Source organism: Macaca mulatta, chromosome X (assembly GCF_049350105.2).
Source record: "Macaca mulatta isolate MMU2019108-1 chromosome X, T2T-MMU8v2.0, whole genome shotgun sequence".
NCBI lineage: Eukaryota > Metazoa > Chordata > Mammalia > Primates > Cercopithecidae > Macaca > Macaca mulatta.
The window spans coordinates 32,211,568-32,238,489 of record NC_133426.1 but is presented as its reverse complement, the minus strand read 5'-3'; the positions used below and the strand labels follow the sequence as shown (position 1 = coordinate 32,238,489).

Below are 26,922 nucleotides of genomic sequence, written 5' to 3'. Positions count from 1 at the left end.
TTCCTGGTTTAGTCTTGGGAGAGTGTATGTGTCCAGGTTTTTATCTGTTTCTTCTAGATTTTCTAGTTTGTGTTTATAGTCATCTCTGATGATACTTTGTATTTCTGTGGGATCAGTGGTGATATTCCATTTATCATTTTTTATTGTGTCTATTTGATTCTCTTTTCTTCTTTATTAGTCTGATCAGTGGTCTATCTATTTTGTTAATCTTTTCAAAAAACCAGCTCCTGGATTCATTGGTAAATCTCATTTTTATTTAAAGTTCCTTTATGCAAATGCCAAAGTCGTCAAACTTTGGGTTTGAGATTTTGTTTAAGGAAGTTAAATACAAGTTAGCAAACAAAAGTGAATGTATTTTGAGTGTCTTTTTCTTTATTGTATTTGACCATACAGCTAAGTTTCTTGCTATACTATATTTATTAAGCAGCAATATGAATTTAAGGTAGCTGAGAGCATCTCAAATGAAAGTAATGAAGACTGAGAAAACTACATATCAAAGAAGAATCAGAAAATAGATATAAAGATCTTAGAATTATTTTTCTTTTAAGAAAAAATGATGAGGACATGCATCAAAACTTTTTTGAATTCCCACTTCTTTTTTAAGGCCACACAGATTTTTTTCTAAATATTTTCAAGATATGTCCAATTCTGAAACAATTCCCTCGATTAAACAACAAAATAAGTAAATAAATAAATAAATGAAAAACTACAACTTGTCCTCTACTCCATTCCTGATAACAAAAACCTTTGTTTTCCAAAAACTTATAGGCATAAAATGTATATCATTAAAAGCAAATATAATTGCACCATTAAATAAGTATTATAGGAAATATGCTTGCTTTAGATGATGTGAAGCTATCTTTACCGCAGAGGTTAAAGCAACTAATGCGAATAAGACAAGCTTATTAACTTGTGAATTTTATTAAGAACAACATAATGGTCGTCAACCAATGTAATGCATGCAAAACACAAGCTTGTGTTACTTGTGCTGTTGATTCTACTAAGTGGTTAATGAGTCAGTGACAATTTCACATTCAAATAGCCTGCTGAGTTATTTTTCTTTTAAATGGGTAAAATGCTTATTATGAAATAGAGAAATTAAGAATTTCTTAAGAAATCTGTTAAATTCTGAATTTTATTTATCAAACTCTGGCTCAAGTTTCTAATATCCTTTTAAATGTAAATGAGAAATATATGTACATTATTCCATTGATCATGAAGGAATGTGTGCCATGGGTTTGGTCAAGATATACACAATAAAACAAATGTTGTAAAAGGTTTATTTATTTAAAAGCTAATTTGTGCAATTCTGTGAATTTGCTATATCACAAGTAGATGAGATATCTAAATTAGAATTATTTCATTTTTTGTATCATGTAAGAATTGAGTATGAAAATCCTAGGTCAGAGAAATTAAAACATAAATTGACGAGCTTATACATTTCACTCATTTTTGTGTGGGGTTCAGTCTAGGATCCCCAAAGTCCAATTTATTACATTATTGCAAAAATGAGTATCGTGTTGTCATAAAAGGCTGTGCAGTAATAAATGGCTATTTTAGCATGCTTATCGTCTGAACTTCCCCAGAGACCCTACCACTGAAACCCTCAGGTGACCTCATCAATAGGCAGGTGGCAGTTGATCAATTCTAGACAAAGTTACTGGGAGAATAATTTGAATTACAAGAATTTTGCTGCCTATAGTGTAGACAGAAGAGAGTAGAGGTCATCCATCTTTCGAATTTGCGTGCCAAGTAGTATTTATTTTTTGCTCTTATAAGGAATAGGGAAAGAGGCATTACTGGGAAACTCCAAAAGGACTCTGGAGCTGGAAATTCTCGTCATGTCTAGCACTTGGATCCCAGTCAGAAAAGTGTAGGTGCAAGAGAAGAGGCTAGTGCTCCCGTATATCTCGGGACATTCTGGAGTTCTTTTTAAAATACAAATTCCACAGTCAGTTCTGCTCATATAGCACCTTAATTAGCAGCTTAACTTAGCAAGAGAGTAGCAACAAAAGCAGGAGCTAATGTCTAGAATTTGGAGGAGAAGAGGGCTTTAATACAGTTACATACCAGCCTAACTACTTTGTATCTGTTGTATCTCAATGAAGATTGGGGGAAAATGTATAGGAAAGTTGCCTTTGTTACCAATAAAACAGATATGAACCCCCTTCACCCAGTTCCATACCTGGATTTCTAGGAAAATTAGAATTTTAAATGCCAGTTGCAAATTAGAATTAGAAATTAAAATGCTGGTTGCAAAAATCATCGTTTTCTTAGGATAAAACTACTCTCCTTATGACCTCATGGTCTTTCATCTTATATTCATGGTGCTAATATGTGTGTATCGCTTATTATAAAATGCTTCTAACACTTTTTGGAAGAAGCAGGTATATAATTAATAACCTTTTTACTAGACTTATCATCATGAGGTTTTGAATCTAGTTTCAGCCCAGTTTGTAGATTCACTTGTCAGCTGTAGAATGAGAGCTATATAAACTCAATAGAGGAGTTTTCACCATTAGGAAGCTAAAAGAATTGTTCTTTCGTATATCTATACCAGCACACTGTCCGTGAAGAAACGATGATGGTGATGACTGAAGACATGCCTTTGGAAATTTCTTATGTGCCTTCTACTTACCTGACTGAAATCACTCATGTCTCACAAGCCCTATCAGAAGTGGAACAACTTCTCAATGCTCCTGACCTCTGTGCTAAGGACTTTGAAGATCTCTTTAAGCAAGAGGAGTCTCTGAAGGTAAAAGCAAAGCACTTTCATTCAGATTTTACAAGGTGATCATACCAATCATTCATAATGCCAGAACAGTTGACTTACATTTTATACATCATGATGGCATTTTGACTTACATATGGAATTCTTAAAAATACTTTATAGTGTGATTAGCTTCAGAAATCTTGGGTAGAAGCACCTAAGTTAGAAGATGTATTTTACAATATTTAGTGTTGAGAGACATCCTAAAATGAAGAAATGCACGAAAATAATCATTTTATACATGCAGTACGGATAGAAAGGAACCCCTAGAAAACAAACTTATATGGAGGAACAGTTTATTCCTAGCTAATGGATTATTTTCCTTTCATTTTCCAAAAAGGGAAATTAGATTTTTCATTTATATCTAATGTGCATTGTTTTTGTTTTATATTTTTTGTATACTTATTCAATTTCAAATTAATGTCAATACCTATTCTATAATATATGGAATAAAATTGAATAGAAATCAATAAAATATTTTCTTTATAACTGCTAGCAAAAGGCTACCAAAAAATCCATCTGTTTTCAAACCACCAGCAGCAAGTTACTGCATTCTGAAGTAAGACAAATCATGATAAGGAAAGAGGCTATGAATTTTAGAAGGCAGTGTCTGAAGATAAATGAATGTAGGATCAAGAAAATGTACATAATAATGTGTCTCCAGATAATTTCGTGATCATACATTTTATACTCAAAATGAAATATTATAGTGTACCCAGAGCTTGGTATTTTCCAATGCAAACGGCATGTGATTATAGGCAAAAGATGAGTTTGCTATCAGCAGCACATATTAGCTGAAGTATTTTATACTCAGATGATTTCCTGGAAGCTCATTCTATGTCACACATTTGCCTGTATGAATATACAAATGGATAAAGCTATTTGTTTGTTTTGGAAATCGGTGTTGCAGTATCTCAGTGACTTGACTTTAATATCTTACATTATATCAAATAAGCTATAAAATTACACAGTAAAATAAGAGCTTCACGGATCTCTGGAACTATTCCATCCATGTCAGTATGGCACTGTTTCTTACTCTGTTTGAAGTAAAAGTCAAATCACTCATTGGTACAATGATGAAAAAAACCCTAATCGGTTAGTAAAATAGACATGCCAGAATTCCTGTCATTATTTCTATTAACTAAGTTCTCATGGCAGCAGAGTTTGTAAGTTCATCATTGTCATTCAACATGTAAATTACTGCAAATGAGCTAATATTCATTCCTTCCCAGGATCATGGACATTTGATTCAGGAGAGCAGTGACCCTGATCTTATTAAGTTGCCCATTGAATAACGGTCTCCATACCTCTTAACCTGGCATGCTCAGAATGGTAGACCCTTGGCTACACTCATAGTGGATCATTTGTTCATCCTGATCTATTTAATATTGTTATAGCTGACATCAATCATAATAGTATTGATTACTGTGGTTTATAATATGGTATTATTGCAGGTTTAATTTAGCTAAATGGTTGAATCCCCATAAGATGCAGTTGTGGGCGTGATTTCTTCTCTCTCCCAACAAATCTCCAGTAGGTGAATGGGCTTCCTACCTTCATTGACTTTTTGAAGGGGGATAGTTTTGAGCTCAGTCTTTTCAATGAATATGTATTTCCTGTTAAAGACATTCATCATTGTCATTATCCAGTAGTAAAAATAGAAAAGCAGTGCATAAATTGTACAGCTGCTGGTTGGGAAGGTTTGAAATTAAATTGTGGTTGATTTTATTCCTGACAGATTTGCATGAATCAAATTACAGAACTATAGTAGGTATTGCTGTGCTTTAACATACATATTTTTTGAAAGTGCAATATAAAACAAATAATATGTAATAAGTTAAAAGAATTACTTTCTAAACAAAATACAACTAAAATAGCACATATGGTTTCAATAGATGTATTGAATTGGAAAGCTACCTAATCATGTTGACAGAGACTATGCAGAAAAACACCAACTTATATATGGAAATCTGCATGTAATAGCAAAAACACTAGCTAAGGCAGAGCTAGAGAGGAATGAGAAACATACACATAAGTAATATTTTCGTTCTTATTTCAGAGCCAATATTAGCAGTTAATTGATTGTGATTGTTTATATGTACAAAGTTAATAATGCCCATAACAGACAAGAGTACATAATTTTAGAATAATTGCAATTTTTGGAAGTTTAGAACAATATTAAGTTGCATTTTATTTTTAAGAAAAAATCATTTTCATGAGAAAATTTTCCAAAATATAATTACTGTGTTAAACCATCAAATCCTGCTTTAAAGTATCTCATATGAAAGGATGAACATAGAATTTCTTAGCATCATAAGTTTTAAGTTACCAAAAGGTTTTCTCTTGAGAGAGTTAAATATTTGAAAGCTTATCCTAAAAGCAGAAATGACCCACTTAGAAGACTTAACTGAAAGGCTTTATCATCATGTGTCCATATGCCTAATTTTACTGACAGCGTCAGTTTTATTGGAGTATGAAACACTCTTGGGACATCACCCGTATCATTTCCTGACTCAGCATGCCTTGTACTCTGACTGGCAGCTGCCAGGTCCAAGTGTCTCTGTTTGCCTTAGGGCTCTCTCTAGTAATCAAAGCTCATGAGTGTCAGGTAGTTAAAGCTCTGCATCCCCAATGTTCCCCAGCAAACCTCAACCAATAACAGATAACTTTTGGTGGATAAACACCACTACTCACTCGCTCTTCAGTTAGGGTAACTCTGAAGCATGATTTATGCTCTGACCCACAATTCTGTTCCAGGATTAAGACCCCATCGAACACAGTAAAAACCTGCCTCATAGGATACTTTTTACTTGCTCCCTGTCTTACCTTACACACACTTACCAGCACCTCCTTGGATCATTCCCAAATACATCCCTTGTCTTAGAATCTGCTTTTAGGGGAACTCTATCTAGGATATTTTTGAAATAAATAATGATATATTTACTGTGTAGTTAGCATCTACATAGAGAAATTCTTAGAAATAGTTTATGCAGGCCGGGCGCGGTGGCTCAAGCCTGTAATCCCAGCACTTTGGGAGGCCGAGACGGGAGGATCATGAGGTCAGGAGATCGAGACCATCCTGGCTAACACAGTGAAACCCCGTCTCTACTAAAAAATACAAAAAACTAGCCAGGCGAGGTGGCGGGTGCCTGTAGTCCCAGCTACTCAGGAGGATGAGGCAGGAGAATGGCGTAAACCTGGGAGGCGGAGCTTGCAGGGAGCTGAGATCCGGCCACTGCACTCCAGCCTGGGCGACAGAGCAAGACTCCATCTCAAAAAAAAAAAAAAAAAAAAAAAAAAGAGTTCATGCCTTTCGTGTGGAATTCTTCAAGTGATTCTGCTGCTCCCTCATTCAGGGAATCCTTAGCTGTTCAATTAGGCCTTGGTATCAATAAATGTGAATTTTTAGGACAAAAATAAGAACATAGCTTATAATAAGAATGACAACTATGATTTACCTTTTGCAATAATAAGAATCAATTTACAGCTAATATTATTCTTTATGGTGGAGTGGAATGTTTTCACCCTAAGATCATGAACAAGACAAGGATATCTGCCCACTTCCCTTTAGTGTTCAACATTGTACTGGAGTTTCAAACCATTGAAAGGAGGAGGAAGGAAGGGAGGAAGTAGGGAAGAAAGAGAGTGAGGAAAGGAGGGAGGGAGAATCGAAGAAAAGAAATAAGAAAATAAGGAGAAAAAGAAAGAAGGAGGAAATAAATGGAAGGAAAGTAAAAATATCAGGCACACATCATTTCAATTGTCTCATCAAAACCAATTATAGTGCAGATGCCTTGTTTGGAGTGAATAAAATGTGCTATACTTTGGGTAACCAAGAGGATGATGAAAAATGTGGCCATATGAAGAAAGCTCACAGGTAGGAGACATGGTAGTCCTAATGTAGATTTTAAATAGGATTAAGAAATAGAGACAACCCTTGTTCAACTTCAACACCGCAAGGGAAAGCTGGTAGTGAGCTTATAAGCCAAAGATAGTGTGTAGCAAAGTCGTTCAAGCCCTCTTGAGTTCAGGTTTTTTGCATTGGTCTTGAGAAATAAAAAATTGTTAGGACAAGTAAATCTAAGGAATGCAGATTTATTCATTCCAAAAATATTTATTGAGCTCTTAATATGGACCACACACTATTCTAAGTGCTTATAAAACAGTGAAGGAGACTAATGAATCTTTGCCCTCATACAGCTTTTATTATAACATTGGGAGACAGAATAGAAGCAAGCAAACAAAGAAAAATGATAAGTAAATATCATGTATTGCTAGGTGATACGTATTTTGGGGGAAAAAACAAAACAGAATCTGTTAAGGGGATATAGGACCACTACAGGGGTAGATGTAGGTATAATTGAAAGTGGTGGGATTGCAATTTCAAATAGGGTAGAAATGACCTTTGAGCAAAGATTGGAAGAAGGTAAGGGAGTCAGCCATGGAGTCTGAGTAAAGGCCCAAATGTGCGACCGAGCTTTTCTTAATCGAACACCAACAAGAAGGCCAAAGTGGCTGAAGCAAAACAAGCCAGCAGAAGAGTAGAAAGAGATGAGGTTATGGGAGTTGTGAGTGTCCAGATTGTGGAGGGCCTTTGGGGCCATTGTAAAGAAGATTCTAAATGAGATGAGAGCAGTTGTTAAGTTTTTGAGCAGTTGAGTGGCACGATCTCAATCATGTTTTAAAAGGATCACACTGGCTTCTGGGTTGAGAGTAGAACTGTAGGGGGCCAATAGTAGAAGCCACAAGAGTTGAAAAAGATAGATGCTGGTGGCTTGGACTCAGTCAGTAGTGAGAGAATGTCAGATTCTGGAAATATTTTCAAATTAGAGATAGCAGATTTATTTCTCTGGTCACGCAGAAACTTAAGCATGTGTCTGTGAAAACCCATTCTCAGCAGACTTGGGGCCGAGTTAGAATTTCAGTGACATAAAACTTAGCAGAAGATCCCTTGAGAGATGTACATTTTCTTCTCATATTTTAGGCTTCGATACTTCAGTCTTGTGTTGAAGTAGGGACAAAAGTACTGACAACAGGGATTTTTAATACACTGGTTAAGATCTTTCAACTCTGGAATCTGTTTCATAGCATGTAAGCACAAATTTAATAATACCAATTACTTAAATGAAGGCAAAATTATGCCACGGGCAAAGTGACTGCTTCTATTCTGGTATTAGGAGAATCAGATAATAGCAAAAGGCACCATATGTACAAATCCAAACAACAAATCTGAAGGAAAATAAAAGAATGATTGTTTATATGCATATTGTAATAGAGGGGCATATTAGATAAAGGGTTGAATTTCACCAATTTAATAATATTAGAATAAAAGAATATTGCAATTACTCTAAGTAATCATGACTCATATAAAATTTCAAAGCAAAATTTGCTTGCAAATGCTTTTTGAATTCTACTTGAAATTTCTAATAGAACAGTTTAATGCATGAAAAACATGATTTTTATTAATATATTGTGACTTTGTAGAAACTGATCTTTTGGACTCTACATAAACATTCGCAATAATGTGATCAGTGGTTTCTCTTAGAAAAATGGAGTTTTTCAACACATTTATTCAGTCTTAAATATAATTTGTTTCTTCAACAGTTTATATGACTCGGGATTTATTTGATTTGCTGTATATAAATGTGTGTATTTTCAAATATTAATCATTAACTGTAATTTAAGTCATGCTTAAGTTATTTCTATAGTACATTATTTTTCATTTGTATTATATGAAAAGATTTGTATTATAGAGAAGAGATTATGGATATTTGCTGCATTTCAGTCATGCCCAGCTCATATTTATATGTGCTTTGGTACAGTTTTCTTTTATGTTTTATACAAATCTCTCTTTTGTAGGAAATTATCCATTCTTTTTCCCCCACCATTATGTTATCAAGCCTAGCAGTTGCCCTACCTTGACTATTATGCTGCAATTTACTCCCAACTCTGCTAAAATGCACTTTAAGAACGCACTCCTACTCCTTCCATTCTCCCAGCAACACTATTTTCATAATCCCCATCATGTAAAGTGTAGAAAGCAGAAACTTCCATATTAAAACTTACAAATCATGAGGCTGGTAGAAGTTTTGAAGTTGCAATTAAGTTGTGGGGAGGTTTTCCTTTTATTCACAAATGATTGAAGCTGTGCTTCAACCAATTACGTCATTTTTTATGTGTGATATATAATTACCAATTCGTTAATTATGCAAAGACAATGCATCATCCTATGAAGAACATTTTGGTCCAAATACATAGTTGTGTTTAGAAAGTGTTTTCTCACATGGGGACAATAAACCATGAAGAAAAAATTAAAAGATCAATTTACCATAGAGCCACCAAAAATAACTTTTTAACTTTTTTTAGAAGCTCCGTAAAACCTAGTTAATAAGTACTTTAATGCCTTTTGATTGAACACAATTCCCAATTCGATATGTCATTAATGTAGTGCCTGGTAGCTGGATGGGATGTAAAGAGTGTAAGAATTGGATTTATATAGGGTGTTGCCTTTATCTGTCAGATAAAGACAAATTCCAGAGAGTGAAAATGAACTGGAGTTTGAGTCTTTGGTTCTCTTATTTCTCATTTTCAATTTTAAGATAGATCTACTCCCCAACGGCTGCTGTCACAACAGCTACTAATGGGTTTTTCTAATCCCTTTTTCTTAGAAATGAAAGTTATATGCTCCTCTGCTAACCAAGTTACAAAGTGTCTCAAGGCATTTCTGATGCCTAAAACTGCTTAAAGCTATTATTTTCACCTTCCCAAAATATGAGGACAATAGTGCCTAGGGTTTTATAAGTCTATAAACATGTATACCTACATTTAAGTATGTGTATAACCTATTTAACTGCAGTACTACATTTTTCAAGAAGGTGATACATACACACAACCACCAGGAAGAAAAAATAGTATCTTTGTTGTTGTTGTTGTTGTTGTTGTTTTTCTCCATTACTGTATCTGGAACTCCTAGAACAGCACCTAGCACTTAATAGGTACTGAATATACATCTGTTGAATTAGTGAGTGATAGTCTGATACACGTAGGTGTGGACTCTGAGACAGAAGAAGACAGGGCAGTTTTAATCAGTGCCAGTACTAAAAGAGAAAACCACATTTACTACTCTTTACATCATATCCTAACTCACTGAGTTAAATCATCTAGACATGTGAATTCTACAAATGTATACATATATAAGCATGAAGAAATTGTTCTAGGTTTGTATATACTGAATCTAAAACAATCATTTATGAAAATGTGTGACAGGGAACCCACATATAATTAAAACATTACTAACATTTTTCCTCATCATTGAACTTTCATTATGTGGTTATGACAAGCAGTAGAGTAGAGAGTTTAGCAAAGCACTGTGTTGGAACCTAAAAAACTTAGAAAGATTTAACCTGATTGTTGATAGTTGTACCCTTGGGCAAGTAATATAAAATAATTAGGCCTGGTTTTTAACGTTGAGATTAAATCAGTGATAATAATCGCCCCTGCCTACTCAACTGTACTATTGTGAAGATACAGTGAAATCATGTAGGACTATGTAGGAAAATTCCTGTTAAAATGTATAATTATATAAATTTCAAGATTTAAAAAATGCATATTGCTTTGTCAAACACCCCAAATTCTAAGAAAGTTATAAATTTCCATGTAAAGTATCCTAAAAACAAATTACCTTTAAGAATGTGTTAAACTTTATAAAATTATATGTTTGTATATTTTAAAAACTGTAAATAAAATGTTAACCACATAAAATATACATAAAGTTATTTCCAGATTTGGCAAATATTCTAAAGCTAAAAAAAGTTAAAACAAGAGAATACATACAAGTTAAAACATATTTGCTTTTGACAAAATCTTCCTTAGAGGATCTTATAAACTTTTGATCATATTCTTTTATTGTACAGATGTTCCTTGACTTATGATGGGGTTATATCCGGATAAACCCATTGTAAGTTGAGAATTTTGTCTGTGGAAATGCATTCAACACACTTAACCTACCAAATATCATGGTTTAGCCTAGCTTACCTTAAACATGCTCTGAGCAACTATGTTAACCTACAGTTGCGCAAAGTCATAGAACACAAGGTCTATTGTATAATAAAGTGTTGAATACCTCATTCAATTTATTGAATACTATACTGAAGTATGGTTTCTAATGAATGTATATCCCTTTCGCACCACCCTAAAGTTGACAAATCATTAAGTAGAACCATTATAAGACAGGGACCATGTGTATTTCCAAGACTAGTTGTTACTTGTTCAGGAGTAATTTTTTTATTCTATTTATGTAAGGTATAAAACAAATAACTCACTTTATTGTGTATTTATCTTGAGGTACAGAAATGCAACTCTAAATTATTTCGAGATTCTGTGTACCATAACTTTTACCAAGAAGAGGATGCTGTTTTCTAGCTTGTTTTTAATTGTTGTTTTATTTTGTGCTTTAGTTTTTTTATGAAATGTGTTAATTTTTTTCCATTTCTATTTCAGTAACTTAAAACACATTGTTCTAATTGTGAGTTAAGAACCATGACAAAAACTATGGAAAAACATTGAAACTCTAAGCAAAGAATGATTTAATCAGTATTTTTTTGTGTGTGTCTTTTTTTTCTTTGGAGTCTTTACGTTTGTTTTTGTTGTTTATCTTTTTTGTTGTCTTTCCTTTGCCATTAAAAAAGCTAGTTTGTATTTATTTTTTTCCCGGTTAAATTTGAAACCATGAACATATTAAAATTGTAATACTATTACACTGAACCTTATGAATTGCCATCATGCCTTTCAAAATGTTTAAATATTGGCAATATCATATAGTTTAATACAATGACTTGTACCCAAGTCTGCTTATTTCTGAATATTAATATATATCATTCAACATCCTGAGGGGAAAAAAAAAATCAAGAACTTTGTGTTGTAAATCACAAATGATTAACACACCAATTCCCAAATTTAATTTGCCAAACCACAGGCAAAAGAGTAAAGAGTGTTATCAATAAGGAAATCCATGGAGCTTCCAAAAAGGTAAAAAAAAAAATGAGTGTTAGCTTCCTGCTCCCATATCATGGTTTTTGTTAATTTCTTTTCTTTTTTTTTTTTTTTAGAAGAATGCATTTGGGTACAGAATGATTGTGTAAAAGAGCGATTTTGCTTTTCTGTCCCCTGTATAAAACACTATGATGGAAAGCACATTTCCCCAACATCAGTAGCATTAGTTATATATAAAACAGGCGTAATATTACCAAATATGTTTTCTATTTTATCAAAATAGTTTACTGTCATCAATATTAATTTTTGCAAGTTTGATTATATTTTATCATGAATGGTAGCTACCTATGAAGTTGCTTAATCATTTATACTAAATTTTCATTTATCAAAATAATAAGATGCTCATGATTGCATATTTAAATAGAATTAAAAAGTATAACATGAATTTTTAAAAAGCATATTCCATTCATCAGTGATAATCAGTTTTTGAGGTTTTCTTGGATTGTTGTATTGCCTTGGAATTTTTCCTCCATAAGCCCTACCTGCCCCTCCTCTGCTGAGTCACACAACACTAAAAGCATATCCTGACTCTAAGAAATTTGGAATCAGAGAATGCCATATATTTTTAACGAAGAGAAAAGTACTTACTTCTATACAACCCTCCTTTGCCATGCGTGTGAGCCAATTTTTCTATTTGGATTTTCTATAAAATGATTTAGGCAATGTGTACAACTTAACACAAGATGTACGTATCATAAAAGGACTGGTAAAATTGTTTTCAATTTACTTAGTGCTGATGGACTAGTAAAGTGATCATTGGATCAGTAAAGTGCAGGGTTTTTTGTTTGTTTGTTTTTCTTTTTGTTCTTATTGATGCTCTGTGGCATCTGGAGAAATGGGCAGACATAATTTTGAGTAAAGGACTTCTTTGTTAGATACCTAATGTACTGTGAGGAAACCATAAGGAAGCTCAGCCAGGAAATGCATATGGACTTCTATTCCACTGTTTAACAGGGAATGACCAGTAAAAGTAAAGTAGAATAAACAAGCAATTACCCGAATAGCTCGCATCTGACCAGACCTGAATACCTGTCTACAATGGTTGAACAGAGTAACAAATCTTAGAGGTTCAATGATTCAATTCAAACTGGATTTTCATAAGCAAGTTCAACTCAACTTTTTACTTCAAGTCAACAACTTTTTACTTCAAGCCAAGTGCTATGCTTAACACTCTAAAAGATAAGAAAGAAATATTAAGGAATAATCATGGTACTCTAGTAATTTATAACGTTATTGAATATACATATTATAGTTATACAAACAAGTTAGAAAGTAATAAAGACATTAAGGACATAATCCAAGCAAAAATATATAAGACATGAGTGTAACTGAAATCATGAAAAGAAGAAAGCAGCGCAAAAAGCAGAAACTAGGAAGAATTTTATAGAGGAGAAATACTTAGGCTGAGGTGAATATAATTGGAATCTGAACTAATCTTGAATCTGATAGCTGACAGTTATTATTTATGTGCCAGGACACATTCTAAACACTTATAGTAACTTGTATGGTCATCATAACAGCCCTACGAGGAAGGCTCTATTATTATTACCCAAACTCAGAGAAAAGGAGGTCCCAAGGAGTTAAGTGACTTGCTCAGGTGAGATCGTTTTTAAATATCATAGTTGAAGTCCCACTCTGGATGTTCAAGCTCCAGAGTTTCTGCTCTTAAGCACTACACTATACAGTTTCTTGATGCAGAAAATGTTTTTAACTTTGAAAACAAAGTCAGTAAGGGTAAAACAATTGTATCAGAAGGACGTGTCTGAAGAATAACAAAGAGACTATCCTTCACTTTGTTATTCACTTTGATTATCCTTCCAAGTGTCTCTGCTGGCAAAGCACTAGGAAATCAAGCTGGATAAAAACTGTGAATCCAGTTTTTTCTTTTTCTTTTTCCCTGGAGTCTTGATTGCCTAAAAGATGGCCTTGAAAGTGTCCAAAAAGCTATATGTCATCATGCATGGATTTTGGACAGGGATAATCCTTAAAATGGCAGGATAAATTGGACACAAGAAAAAATAAAGAGATAAAAAATAAGTAAGGAGATATTTGTGTTCAGCATAGCTGGACCAATTTAGAAACCATACCCTTAATTCAGGTAGCTGTACCAGGACTCTCATTATTAAAGTTCACTCAGGAGATGTCCAACATCCTAGATTACCCATTTTCCTGTGTTAGTGCAAAATGGTTAAGTAAATCTATCTGGTAAAATAAATACTCTGATTGGTTGAGGAAAGGTTTTCTGGAAGGTATAAATAATTCCACCATGGCAACAGAACCAAGAGTCTCTGACTGTCTACCAATCTATAGACTTAAATTTTTTTCCCTGTACTTTCTTCTAGCTCCTTCTATTTCTGTTATCCCCAAAACACCTTGATATAGCCTTAAGCAGAATCGACCATCAAAGGGCTAACTCCCTCCTCCTGCTGGGTGCCTTCTCTGTTGGGCCCTAACAGCAGTGCATCTAAGCTCCCATCTTGACATTTTACTTATCCCCTTTCCCACCACCCTTAAATAAAATTCTTTTGTGTCAAAGTTTTATTTAAGTGATGGAAATGGCTAAGATTGTCTACAGGGTTGGGTTTGGAAGAAAAGAGGTCTGGAAAGGGAATATAGCAAAATACCAGTATTTTCTGAGCAAGTGTGGAAGAGATTAAAAGTTACCCCTAGTGACTTTCAAATTCGTATCTCTAGTAAAGATTTCTCTTCTGAATCATGACATATATATGCATTTTATATATTCACTTAGAAATATAGTAAACATCTTAAATTTAGCATGTAAAAATCTTACACCCTAACCTTATCCTCCTGCAATTTTCCAGATTATAGTTAATGGCAGTTCCATTATTCCACTTGTCTGTGCCAAAATTCTTCATGTTATCCTTGAATCCTTTCTCTACCAACACACATGTAATTGGCCACCAAATCCTAAGGACTCTCGGCCTTTACAATGTATCCAGAATTCACTCCTGCCTCCACTCTGATCCAGATCAAACCACCATTATCTCCAGCATGGATGATTGCATTTGTCTCTTAACAACTTCTCCCTCCTTCCCTTCTCCCACGTAGACTCTAGTCTCAACATATTAGCCAGAGATACCTATTTAAATGAAAAGTCAGATTACATCCCCCGCTTCTTTTCCAAAGCCCCAATGCTCCCCAACCCCCTCAAAGTAAACAGGGAAGCCCTTATGTTCATAAGTCCCTCCGCGGGTTACCCACCTCATTCTGATATTTCTCTGGTGGTCGCTGACTCATACACTCCAGCCATAATAACTTCCTCCATGTTTCTTGACCACTCCTCCCGGCACATTCCAGTGTCAGGGCCCTTATACTTGCTTTAGCCGCCTGGAATATTATTTTCATGATTTTTCTTTAAATGGTTAATTTCTGCATTTCCTTCAGATCTTTACTTCAAAACTGCCTTCTTGATAAGGTCTTCCCTGACCCCTCCTATCTAAAATTCTGACCCCCCACTTTATCCTTCATTTCCCCTTACCTGCTTTCATTTGCTCCTCAGCACTGAACTACTATCTAATTGAGTATATAGTTTAGCCTTTTCTCTGTTTACTTTATTCTCCTATAGAAGGTGAGATTCCAGAGAGCGGGACTTTTTCTTTCTGGATCACTACTATATACCCAAGATATAAAATATGACGGTCTCAGGTCGGGCGCAGTGGCTCACGCCTGTAATCCCAGCACTTTGGGAGACCAAGGTGGGCGGATCACAAGGTCAGGAGTTCAAGGCCAGCCTCGCCAACGTAGTGAGAGCCCCATCTCTACTAAAAATACAAAAAATTAGCTGGGCGTGGTGGCGTGCGCCTGTAATCCCAGCTACTTGGGAGGCGGAGGCAGGTGAATTGCTTGAACCTGGGAGGCGGAGGAGGTTGCAGTGAGCAGAGATTGCACCACTGGAGTCCAGCCTGGGTGACAGAGTGAGACTCTGTCTCAAAAATAAATAAATAGATAAATAAATAAATAAATAAATAAAGACTGTCTCATGGTAGGTTTTCAACAAATATTTCTTGAGTTAATGAATGAATACAGAGATGTAGCTGTTAGACACACAGAGAGAAACCTAGAATATAATATTACTAGTTAAAACTAGAGAGGCTAGGGTTGTGTGATGAAAACTGTGCCTAACTGTACTGAATCCTGCCAAGGAGGGAAAGATGCAGTGGGGAAGCTATTGGAATTTCCTTCAGGAAATAAATATGGTTAAAAATGTGCATTATAAGTGCTTCCAGCTATCTGCTATTGTTAGTCCTTCAGAGAAATGAAAACTGAGAAATCATTAAAAGCAATTTTATCATTTCTTTTAAAAAATAAAGTTCGATATATTTCAAACCAGAATATCACTGAAACACTGAAATCATTTTTAGGGGAAAATGCACTAAAACAACAATTGATTTCATATTATCTTATATTTTAACTTCTGCTTTTATATATTTGTAATTTTATTTCATTTGAAAACTTTTTTCTAATTGAAACTTTTTGAGAGAACACTGACAACTTCTGATGTAAAATTTTATTACTGAGGACAGACTTTTAAACAGAAGACAAATTAGCCAATTAATGTTTGTATATACATCCCACAGTGGACATATTATTTAAAATCTTAGCTTGGAAAGAGTTGTAGATTTGTGAAGGTATATGTCAGCTTATTTCTAGGTATGAAATACAGGAGCAAAGACACTTGTAAATTATAGCCATCCTTATTTAGTAATTGGATGTTGAAGATTAAGAAACGACTGAATTGAATGACCACAGAAATGGGACAGAGGAAATGATGTTTGTTTGTTTGCTTGTTCGGCTCACTGCAACCGCCACTTCCCAGGTTCAAGCGATTCTCCTACCTCAGCCTCCTGAATAGCTGGGATTACAGGCACCCACTGCCACACCTGGCGAATTTTTGTATTTTTGATAGAGACGAGGTTTCATATGTTGGTCAGGCTGGTCTCAAACTCCTGACCTCAAGTGATCCACCTACCTCGGCCTCCCAAAGTGCTGGAATTATAGGCGTCAGCCACCCAGCCTGGCCGCTATTTTAAATAATAGAAGTTACACTGGCACTTTTCACAGTATTTGGGAGGCAATGAGCTTTGCTATAGGTTAAAAAAAAAAAAAAAGATAGTTAAAACTTCAGTAAGTTATTTTCAGTTTACTTTCATCAAAAGTGATTAACAGTAAGTTCAATTTGTCAGATATTGCTCTCCCCTACTCTAGTTCTGTTCAGGTTCTGCAATATCTACTTTGACATTTATACACATAAGTTTACCATTTAGATGGCAAAGGCAAGCTCTGAAATGAAAATCTCTGACAGCAAGGGAGTAGTTGTCACTTTACATTAAATGCAAGAAAAACTAAACAGTAGAAGTCTATCCCTTATGATAAAGAATGGAGCATAGTTAAGGGTTGCTTGAGACCTTTATCTTAAATGATTAGTTGACAAATAGGTCCCTTGTTTGTTTCCTAGATAAATTATCTGTATTCTCTGGCTTCTCCTTTTATACTGTTAAAGACACATACTCCGCAACACTTGAATAAACAAAGCATTTTTATGTCCAAATTATTTCTGTATGTGTCTCCTTTAAAAACCGATTATCTTCTTAAGGGAGAGACTCACATTTTAAAGTCTTTATTTTCATATCTCAAATTTGAGACTGATACTGTGTGTTATCAATAAACACTTATTTAAACAATAAGCTTTTCAATAGATAAATGAACTGAAGCCACATGGCTTATAGATATCTGCTTTTCCTTTAGGTATCTGGATTTCATCTGCCAGTTGTAAAAGTTACCATGCTGTCTAATTTTTCTCTATTCACAGTATATATTCAGGGTCTTATTCAATTTATTGAAGACGGAGAACCAGAGATGCAAATATCCTATTTCAAAATATTGAGGACTCGAGTTGTATAAATTCATGTACAGATGCCTTTCAGAAATTAAAATTTCTTTTTTATGTATATTTAGAATTTCCTTTTGCAGGAAGATTGGCTAAAAATAACTATCTTACAGAATTTCAGTGGAGTAGTGAAGTGGTCAAGTCATAGGGGCATGTCAAAATTAAGAAGGGAGTTGACTAAAAAGTTGGTACTTTATCATTCTGACATCATGTTTTCAGATAAGGAATTATTCAGGGAGAGAAATAGAAATGCTATATTCTATAGTGATTCTAGGGATTTTTATATCACCATAGCAACTACAAGGGACTATGGCTTCATTTTTAGAGAGTCAGAAAGTATAAAGATCACTTATTTCTAGACAAACGAAAATAGTAAAATGCTATCAGAGATCTCATCTCTGACTTTAAACTATGGAAAGTGCTACAAAATTTTCTTTGGTGCACATACCATTTTTCTGTGTGTAATGCCTTGGGGACACAAATATGTGCAGGGACTTTAAAAAGGATTTATTTCCTGGACTCCAGCCAATTTTGACAGCATTCTCTGAGAATGCACCAAGGAGCTAATATCTAGATATCCAGGGAGTATGACATCCCCTGCCCCGGTTTTTGCTTTTTGCTTTTCTCATTTAAGATGAAAAGTTTTCCTGCATTTGCAACATGCTGCCCAGCATTGCCAAAACCGTTCATAACTTGATGCTGAGCAATCCTACAGCATTCCAAAGAATTGATAGCTCTCCAGAGACTCAGATTAAAATCAGGAAGCTTTGCAAGCTCAAATCCTCAGAGTATACATACACACACACATACATGCACACACACAAATGATATCAAAGCCATAACTGGACAACTTTTATATGCTGATGGGGAAGATCCTTTATCTCTTTCCTTGAATTTTTTCTCCATGGGTGCTTACAGCTATGCATTTAAAGGGTTTGGGCCGTCTGTGTACTAACAAATGTGATTGGTTACCCACTCTGAATTTAAGTAATCAGCCTTTCATTCAGCTGGCTGCTTGGTATCAAGTGGAGAACTTTGTAGCCTTATGGATCTTTGTCATTGGACTGGCAGCCAAGCAAGAATGATGGAGTCAGTGACTTAAAAAATTTAGAGTTGAATCAAATCAAGTACTTGTGAAATCAGGCTTCCCAGGTCAGGCAAGTTAACAGAAGCAGCCAAGAAGATATGTTGGTGCATAGTTCTGGCACCTGACCTAATCAGGGTAGTGGAATAACCCTAAACATTCCACCCAAGACTCTAGGCTTGGAGCCATCAGAAGATGGTAGTAAAATTCTACCAGGTAAATAAAAGTAAAGAAATAATACTAGAGATATGCTTGAGTTCAATGACTTTTAGGGCATTAATCATAGGTATTAAATCCATTGTATCTCTTATTATAATTTCAACTATATTTTAGATTCAGGAATACATGTGCAGGTTTGTTACATGGATATATTGATATTGTTTGATGCTGAGATTTGGGATATGAATGACCCCGTCACCCAGATAATGAGCATAGTATCCAACAGTTTCCGTTTTACTATGAGTTTTGTTTTTATCAGTAGTAAACTTTTCTTCAATAAACAAGTCTCTGATGTCAAATACGGCATACTGCAATGTTGTGCTAAGCTATTTTTGATTTTGTAGTGAAAGAGAATGACAGCAAAAGACAGTCTGGTCTGCTTACATTTATGTTTTCCACTTCCAACATGCTGCTGTTGCTCTTGATAAGATCACCAATGGCCTCCTAAATGGCCCAAGTTGACTTTTCCCTCCTGGTCCTAGCTGCATCTGACTGGTTGACAGCTCTCTCCCTCTTTGTGGTTCTCCTCCTGCGTCTGATGACTATTATTCTTTAGGGATACTCATCTCCTTCCTCTGCCCATGCTTTCCACAGAGGTTCATCTTTATGCCACATTTCTTCTCACTCTTTTCACTCTAAACACCTTTCCTGAGCAATCTGACCACCCCTAGTCTTATTCAACATCACACATATTCCAATGACTCAATTTTCTATGTGAAATTGCTAAAAGACAGTTTTAACCTGAATTCCTCCAGATAAGTAAATTCTCAGACTATTTCTGTGTTGGCTTGTTCTTTCTTTTGTATGGTAATACCTGACCTATCAGATAAGTACTTTTTCCACAGAGTTAAATTGAGGTGCTAAACAAAAGAAATAGTGAAAGCTTTCCATTACAAGATGTACATAGACTTGAAGAGAATGCCTTGAAATTTTATTTTAAAAACACCTTCTTTATCTGAAATTCACTCACATCACCCATAACTGTTGTATCTTATCCTGTTGCTGAGCTGATATATAAGACATGAGAACACAGTTGCTTTTTTTAAGGTTCCCATTGTAAGCATTGGCTTTTATCTTTTACAACTGATATTGTCCATAGTCTCACCTGCCTCTACAGCTTAGTTGTTGCTCAAGGCATGTCCTCATGCACCATAAACATGAAATCTTAGAATAACGCAGAAAACCCTCTAAGTTTTATTGTTAACTTCTTTCCTGTTTCCCTCTCTAATTGTGAAGTTTTCTTCAGAGCCCATCATCTGGAAAGCTGTACAATCAGCAGCAGTCACTCCCTATTTAACCCAGTCTCCAACTTACAAATGATTAAAATCCTTCCCAATTTTGACTGAAGATAGGCAAGAATATTCCCTTTGTTTTGGGAGGCCAAGGCAGGCAGATCACGAGGTCAGGAGATTGAGGCCATTCTGGCTAACACGGTGAAACCCCATCTCTATTGAAAACCAAACACCGCATGTTCTCACTCATAGGTGGGAACTGAACAATGAGATCACTTGGACTCGGGAAGGGGAACATCACACACCGGGGCCCATCATGGGGAGGGGGGAGGGGGGAGGAATTGCATTGGGAGTTATACCTGATGTAAATGACGAGTTGATGGGTGCTGACGAGTTGATGGGTGCAGCACAGCAACATGGCACAAGTATGCATATGTAACAAACCTGCACATTATGCACATGTACCCTAGAACTTAAAGTATAATAATAATAATAAATAAATTAAAAAAAAAAGAAAAAAAAATACAAAAAATTAGCCGGGCATGGTGGTGGGCGCCTGTAGTCCCAGCTACTCGGGAGGCTGAGGCAGGAGAATGGTGTAAGTAAACCCAGGAGGTGGAGGTTGCAGTGAGCCTAGATCACGCCACTGCACTCCAGCCTGGGCGACAGAGCAAGACTCCGTTTCTAAAAAAAAAAAAAAAAAAAAGATTCCCTTTTTTGATACTTGTTAACATTTATATTTAGTCAGGAAACACAAGATCTCTGGATGACAGAATATACCATTAATTACTCAAAAGCATCTTAGGGCAAGATGTTTATCTGTGAGTGCAGGGGTTGTAGTACAGGAGAGAAACCCCAATATTGTGGATCTCAGAGCTTATATACAACACCTGATGCATCAGGAGGAGAGTGAGAGAGACAGACATACAGAAAGACAGAGACTTTGCTCTGGGATATAAACCAAAGATCTAAGTCTATTATTTTTGGAATATAAGTTGAAATGTAATCAAAGGGCTCTTAGAGATAAAAGTTTTTAAGTCTCTCCGGAGCAATGCACTAAATTCCAAGGTAAGCTTGCCATTCAGTCATCCTTTAAGTCAGTTACCAGAACTCTTTGCTCAGAAAGCCTAGTCCATGTATCCAAATGTGAAAATATGTATGGCTCAGCAATCCTTGTCATCTTATTCCTCAAAATCTGATTTCACCTGCCTATGGAACATCTACAGTTTGATGCCTCAAAGGCTTTTCATTATGACCAAGTCCAAAATTGAACTAATCATTTATGCACACATATACAAGCATGTACCCATGGAACCTATTCATCCATCTGAAATCCTTTTACCCAATGACACCACAAATCATGTGGATGCCCAGTTTAGATACCTAAGAGTCATTCAAGTTCTTCCTCTTCTTCACCCAACACACAGCCACTGAATTCTGCTGAGCTGTTTTCCTAAACTCCCTTCCCACTTCAACTCAAATGTGAATAGCAGCTAGATACTTGATTTAATTAATGAACTTTTGTTAATATTGTAGGTGTGGTAATGGTATTATATGTACTTTCTGAAAACAGAGTTATGAGAGAATATTTCAGCAAGAGAAAAATGCTGAAGTATTTATGGATAAAAAATATATCAATTTGTTTCAGAATAATCTAGTTGAAGAGGTGAGTGGGTGGGGTGATACATAAAATAAGGTTGTCCATGGAGTCATAACAGTTGGCACTGGATTATAGGGTTATGGGAGCTATTTGTATTATTTTCCTACTTTCATATATATATGAAATCTTACATAATGATAAATTTTAAAAATCATAGTTCCCCATTAGCTACTGAAGTACAGGCAGAATTTTCTGTTGAAATTCAAAGTATATTATTGAATATCCTCAGCCTCTGTTTCCTGGCCCATCTTCCCCTAAGCTTCTATGCTACCAAAAAGGCAACCAAATATGACTGCACTTGTTACCTAGCTTTGCGTGTGTGTTACCTACTAGCTCTAATGTTCTTCCCACTTCTACTAGTCAGGTATGTCTACTGCAGATTGCTCCTTCTTCATGAATTCTTTCCTGAGCCTAAGACCAAATATGATATATGGTAGATTTTTTCTCTGAACTTCTAGAAGATGTTTGGTACCACTAAGAACACTCATCTATTCCTTCTCATCTAGCTAAGACTTCTGTACTTCCATTTTGTTCTTCAATTCTTCAAACCATACCCTTTCTTACTACTACAATAAAACCCACTTAAAACTTCTTAAAAGCAAACTAAACTGTGTTTCACCCACCTTTCTTTCTGCTATATTGCTCCTTACACATGGGAAGAACTCAATACATTTTGTTCAGTGGACCCTATATATGATTTAGATGATCAAAATAACCAAATTCATACTAGCAAGAATAGCCAGAATGTAGTTTTTAGCAAATTTATTTGAGAATAAATATGTTTAGATTTCTCTTTCTTCTTATATAACACATTTGTGGTTTGTGATTTCTCCATTAAATAGAATATAAATAAAGCATGGATTCAATTTATGGGATCATCTATTCATTCATTCAACAAAAAAGCATTTGCCATCTATCATGTGCCAAGCACAGGTTTGAGCTTTGGAAGCCCAACAGATAACAACATCCCTATACTCATAGATTTCAGTCTAATGGTATATACAGGCCACTTGATACATATTTTAATGTTAGAAATAAGTACTATAAAGAAAAGGGAAGAATAATGCAAGGAATAAAGAGTGATTGCTGATGCTATTTAAAATAGGGTAGTAGAGAAGGCCCCTTTAACATGAGAAAGAAGTAAGGGAACCAGTGATATAAATGTTGGTTAGGAAAACTATTTTTGGCAGGGAGAACAGCAAGGGCGGAAATCTTGAAGCAAGAATATAGTTGGTATACTCAAGTAATGCAGTAAAGCTAATGAGGGTGGAGTGTTGTGGACTATGAAGAGACTGGGAAGAGATGAAGTTGGAATGGTAGGTAGTATACAACCAAGTCATAGAGAGATGTATAGGTCATAGTAAAGATTATGCTTTTAAAAGAAAAAAAAAAGTCAAAGCAAGTTTATTAAGAAAGTGAAGGAATAAAGAATGACCACTCCATAGGCAGTGCAGTGGCATGGGCTGCTCGACTCAGGATACTTTTAGTTATTTCTTGATTATATGCTAAACAAGGGGTGAATTATTCATGAGGTTACTGGGAAAAGGAGTAAGCAATTCTCAGAACTGAGGGTTCCTCCCATTTTAGACAATATTGGGTAACTTCTTGACACTTCCGTGGAATTTGTAAACTGTCACGGCGCTGGTAGGAGTGTCTTTTAGCCTGCTAATGCATTATAATTAGTGTATAATGAGCAGTGAGAAGGACCAGAGGTCACTTTTTTCACCATATTGGTTTTGGTGAGTTTTGACTGGCTTATTTACAGCAACTTTATCAGCAAGGTCTTTGTGACCCGTATCTTGTTCTGGCCTCCTGTCTCATCCTGTGACTTTGAATGCCTGACTTCCTGGGAATGCAGCCCAGTAGGTCTCAGCCTTATTTTACCCAGCCCCTATTCAAGATGGAGTTGATCTGGTTCTAATGCCTCTGACCTATTTCCCCCCTTTCTTTTACAAGGGAACCCTTAATCCTAAGGGTTGTAGAGGGATGAAGATACATCTTCTGTTACTTCTTCAGGCTGAATATGGGTGATGATATTTCTGCCTAACTATTAGGGTCTCTTGTATTCAGGGTAGAGAGGAGCTCAGTCAGCAATTATCAGTTTGGTGAGGGCCGTTCATAATTGATAAATGGTGGTATCTGGAAGATTAGTAAGTTTTCAATTTAAGAAAACATTGACTAAGCTTATACTGCATTCCTACACAGAGTACAACAGCAAATATATTCCACAACCGTAAAACAAAATAAGTAAAATTATCCCAAGTAAACTAAATTAGAAGGCTTTTCATGAACTGGGCAACTGTTGGAACGAAAGTGATATGGGGTTGCTAGCTGATTCCAATACATGTCCAGAATTAGAATACTGATGCAGGTTTTTACATTACCCACCCTTCTTGTTTCTTCTGAGGTATAGTCAGAGATCACTGGCAGATTCACAGGAATAAGCAGGGTCAGTCTATATTGCAGGAAAAAACTCAAACAACTGATGAGACTAATAGCAGGTGTACCATAGTTCTTAAAACATAATTTTTTTTCTCTCTCCAGTCTCCCATTTTTACTAAAGACAAATCATCACAGGACTGATTTGCTTTATTATACTTGATCTGAGTAGTTGTATAAAGTGCAGCAAGAATAATTGTTTTTCATGTAGGCTTTTGAAATTGGCTGTGATTGAACTCTATGATGAAGAGCCACGGGAAGATTTTGAGCAGAGGAGTGATATGATCCCAATTATGTTTTGAAAGAATCTTTTCGGCTCTTGTGTGGAGAATTATCCACTAGAGGGGAAAGACTGGAAGCAAGAGGACCATTTAGATAGATATTTCTGTAATTCAGATGAGAGATAACGATAGCTTATATCAGAGCTGTAGCAAGAAAGGTAGTGAGAAGTGGTCAAATTCTGGATATGTCCTGAAAGTCAAGCCAGAACAATTGTCCAATAATTCAAATACTGGAGACTGAAAAAATTAAGGATGGCTCCAAAGTTGTCAATCTGAGTAATTGTTAATTGAATTACTATAATTCAATTGAAATCAGTAATTGCCATTTACTGAAATGAGGGAATCTATGGGAGGAGAAGGATTAGGAAATGCAGTTCAGAATTTTGTTTGCATCATATTAAGTTTGAAAGTCTCGTGAGACCTCCAAGTGTTGAGAAAGTACTAGCATTTGTTAGAATGGAGTTCGGAGGAGATGTCCAGGCTTGCAATACACATTTGGGTGTCATTGTCTTATACAGGATATTTGAAATTATGAGAACAAACGGGAGGGATTATGGACAGAGAAGAAAAGAAATGCAAATACTGAGTCAGAGCACTCTAACATTAAGATCAGGATGAGAAGGATCCAGCAAAGGAAACTGAGAAGCAGTGGACATAAAGGTAGAAGAAAAACCAGAAGAGGTTAGGATACAGAAGCCAAATGAAGGCAGTTTTAAGATGTAGGGAGTGATCCACTCTCTCAGGGCGAGGTCTATGATTTACCTATTGAATTTGAGCATGTCAAAGTCACTGGACTTCATGGTTATTAACTTTAAAAAGTCAGTAATTAAGAAATGCAACACCATTTGTTACCTTTGGGATTTATACATATTTTTTCTCTTTCTATAGACAGCTAATTCATTTTTTTACGTGTTTTAAAATTTTTGTATTACAGAATATAAAAGATATTCTACAACAAAGCTCAGGTCGGATTGACATTATTCACAGCAAGAAGACAGCAGCATTGCAAAGTGCAACGCCTGTGGAAAGGGTGAAGCTACAGGAAGCTCTCTCCCAGATTGATTTCCAATGGGAAAAAGTTAACAAAATGTACAAGGACCGACAAGGGTAGGTAACATGTATATTTTGCTTGATACTTACAGAAATGATTTGTTTTCAGGGAACTGTAGAATTTATTTCAGTACCCTCCAAGGAAAAAAGACAGGGAAAAAGAAGTATCACTGTCATTGAAAAATGGTAAGTAAAATGAGAACAAATAATGATGAACAATTCAGAAAAATGAGCTGAATTGTAGAAATTATTCAGTATTAAATTTAGCATTATGTTGAAGCATTGTATCTTCTAAAATTTCAGGTAATCGTAAATCAGATTGGGTCATTAAATTGAGGTGCTATAAACAGTTGTTCGATATAACGTATTTATCTTTAGTCAAATCTGTGTCCAAAAATGTATAGGAGTTTGATACTTAGATTAACATGTTTAAAATATTGCCTATCAATAAAAATTGATTTTCATTTATTTCTATTTTGGAGGGCAACACTTTACACTTTGCATAACCCTCCCTCACATTTTTCTTTTGCAATGGGGAATTTGTTAATTTAAAATCATATTTCTTTTTATCTTAATTGAAATATTTAGCTGTTGACTTAATTGAAGGGGGCGCAGAAATTCAGTTACATTATTTAGCCTCACATCACAAGAAGTGGAATACTTTTTCTTTTACATTTTGAGATTAATAAAGTTATCCAACAGCTTAAAGTGATTCATTTCAAAGTTCTTTATTCTCAAGGTAGGCTTCTTAATTATTCTCAGAGGAAATCAAATCATTTGTCTAATAATTACAGGGAACCTCCATGGTATCTCTTACATCTGTCCATTTCTAACCATCTTTACTCCTATTTTAGTTCTTGGTTTACTACATCAGGCACCTAAAGAGATTTCTAGCATTAATCTCAGTTGTCTGAAATGGTTGTCTCTACTTTGTTCTCAATGATCTTTCAGTGGTCATCATTTTTCTAAAGTGTAAGAGCTTCGGTACTATAATCTCATTCCCTTGAGAATGACACCCTGACTCCTTAATTGCTTATAATTATCTGGTCAGCCTCAGTGTTTATTTCTTCCTGCCTGCCCTACAGCCAGCCCCTCCGAATTATGTTCTAGCGATATTAAATCAATTTGTGGATGCCCAAGTGTTTTGTTCTCCCTCTGACCTACCTGTTCTTCAGGTCTCACTTCAGATGTTGTCTTTCTCTAGAAATCCTAAAACGATTACTTGCTC

General features: G+C 35.4%; 1 protein-coding gene across 9 annotated transcripts in view; it reads left to right on the top strand.

The window, feature by feature from the left end:
- Window positions 1–26,922, top strand: part of DMD (dystrophin) — a 2,157,177-nt gene that overhangs the window by 923,410 nt on the left and 1,206,845 nt on the right. For all 9 annotated transcript variants that reach the window (XM_077988314.1, XM_077988313.1, XM_028842274.2 and 6 more), the window contains 2 exons: window positions 2,561–2,755; window positions 25,579–25,751. In XM_077988314.1, coding sequence (XP_077844440.1) covers window positions 2,561–2,755; window positions 25,579–25,751 — 368 coding nt within the window. The remainder of the gene's footprint in view (window positions 1–2,560; window positions 2,756–25,578; window positions 25,752–26,922) is intronic.